Source organism: Carlito syrichta, unplaced genomic scaffold (assembly GCF_000164805.1).
Source record: "Carlito syrichta isolate Samal-C Ts95f unplaced genomic scaffold, Tarsius_syrichta-2.0.1 Scaffold110357, whole genome shotgun sequence".
Taxonomy (NCBI): Eukaryota; Metazoa; Chordata; class Mammalia; order Primates; family Tarsiidae; genus Carlito; species Carlito syrichta.
Window position 1 is genome coordinate 51,490 of NW_007054453.1, and position 2,247 is coordinate 53,736.

Sequence of the window (2,247 nt, forward strand, 5' to 3'; positions counted from 1 at the left end):
TAGGACCCATTGGCATTACAAATATCAAGGCAACACATATCATTAGGCCTTAAATTTAGTCCGTCCCCTAGAATGCAGTTTTCTATTCAAGAATTTTCTCTCTCAATTTTGAGACACATACTAGGAAGGTCTAGCTTCTCCTCAGCAGTCTCACAGCCTCATGTAGTCCCCCATGGAGCTTAATTGAAAAGTAACATCTAATTGTTTGACTTGCAGTTTCTGAAACTCAAACTGCCTCACCTGAGGGAATTTTATACTTTACTGCTGTCCCCTTGAACTCAACCTGCTCACCCATTCTTTCTACTTTCTTATGAGTCATAGATAGTGTCTCAACATTTTCCTTATATGATTGCAGTTCCTAGCTTGGAACATTGTATGGACAGAAGCTAGGACTTTATTTGAACTTATCCAGGGTTAGCACAGAGCCTCCAAAAAAAGCAGATACTCAGTTGATGTTTGGGGAATAAGAGAGACAATGAGAAAGAGATCGAACTCATTAAGATTTAATTTATTCTCCCTTTTTAATAAGCTAAACATCGAGGTATATATCATTTAGTTTTACAAAACAAAAGACTGAAAAGCATGAGGAAAAGCAAGACTGATCATGTTTTATTTTTCTTCTCTTCCATATTCCCAACTATTTTACTATTCTTTTACATCTCCAAAAAGCCCTACTTAAGATGTCATACTTTCTTGTGTGGATTTTTAAAAGCTTCAGTCTTCACTAATGATGGGAGAATACTGAATGTGACCTTGAGACAGGCTTGGCCTTAGCAGTAGTGCCAGGCCTGGCTGCAACTCTGGCCCGGGCTCTCTCTTCCTCATCTTGCAAAGCTTCTTCATACTGCTTAGAGAAGGCACTAGGAACAGTTTGATTGATCTTGGCCCAATATTCCAGCACTTTCATTTTGCTGGTTTCAGCGTAAGCTGTTGGACCCCACAAAAAGATGTAGCATGCAGGATCACTGTTGGGCTCCCGGCGGTAGTCCAGGTACTTAAGCCTCACAAAATCTTGAGTGATGAGCTTCCTGGGCTCTCCAAAGATGTAGTGCTTCCTTCCAGCACGGACTCCCATCATATTCAGAAATTTCCAAAGCGCTTCCTCAGTGGTAGAGTTTCCTTTTATGAAGATCACACCCAGGAGAATCATCAGGAGGCCGGTCTTGGGCAACCCTCTGCCAGCACGAACCCTCCCCTTGTTGGGGAGTTTCAGCTTGCTGACAAGGTCATAGGAGTGACGGACCGAGTCGACTTCTTTCACATCAACTGCAAAGTCAACTTCAATGCGCTCCGAAGCTCTTCTGAAGATCTCAGGAAACTGGTCTTGGTATGCTGGGGTTACAAAGTTCAGCATGTCTTCCTTTGTAATGAGTTGTTTCATTTTACACTTGTAGAGTATGAACTGCTGCAATGAATTCACCGTCAGAGTGAAGGAATTGCTGCATGAGCTCTCAGTAGAGGGTGAGATCTTCGAGGAACATGGATAATTCTCATCTTGGCTGTTATTACTTTTTTCCTGTCTTGTGTTAAATATGCCTGAGGAAGTAATGGGTGGTACTCTCCAAGGCTCCTGGGAAGTGATACTTGACCTTTCCGCAGGTGAACTCTGGGAAATATCCTCAAGAACAGGAGATGGAGAGAACAGGGGCTCTTCTTTCACTGCTGCACTGCCTTGAGTTTCCCTGTAATCTTGGGTGTCATCTTTGGCCTGGGGACGTTTTTGACGGATGCGGTGCTTATGCTTATGACCCCGAGGCATGATGACTCTGGTTAAACATAGAAAGCAGGAGTGTAGGTAGAAGAATAGGCAATGAGACTCTAAAGGAGTAGCGACTGAAAGGGTGTATGCACCTTCAGCATGGACATTCCAGTGTTAGTATAAGAAAGACTACATTTTCTGTGAGAGGACTGCTCTAGGAACCCACTGGACTCCTGATTAGCTGTCCTCTGAGAAACCTGTGAAGGAGCTAGATTGAGCCTTAGACTGAAGACTGCCAACACTGTCTCAGGCATTCTAGGGTAACACAGGGGCTACCAGTTTTCTGGGTTGAACAGTCCTTTTATTTCACACTCTTGACCATCATTTCAACTGGTGACAGGCCATGGACACCATTTACTCTGCTACTCTGAAGTTGACCTCTCTAACCTCTGTGGGACCCACAAGAACAAAGTGAAGGTAATGCTGACTGATCAGAGGATAATTTTCTGTACTGACATCTTTGGGGTCCTCACCCAGGGACATTACAT

The 2,247-nt window shown here is 43.7% G+C and overlaps 1 protein-coding gene across 1 annotated transcript; it reads right to left on the reverse strand.

Annotated features, from left to right (window-relative positions):
• Positions 1–683: 683 nt before the first annotated feature.
• Positions 684–1,759, reverse strand: MAGEB5 (MAGE family member B5). The gene is given in 2 exon segments (XM_021717897.1): positions 684–815; positions 818–1,759. Coding segments are annotated over 2 exon segments (1,074 nt in total).
• Positions 1,760–2,247: the final 488 nt, after the last annotated feature.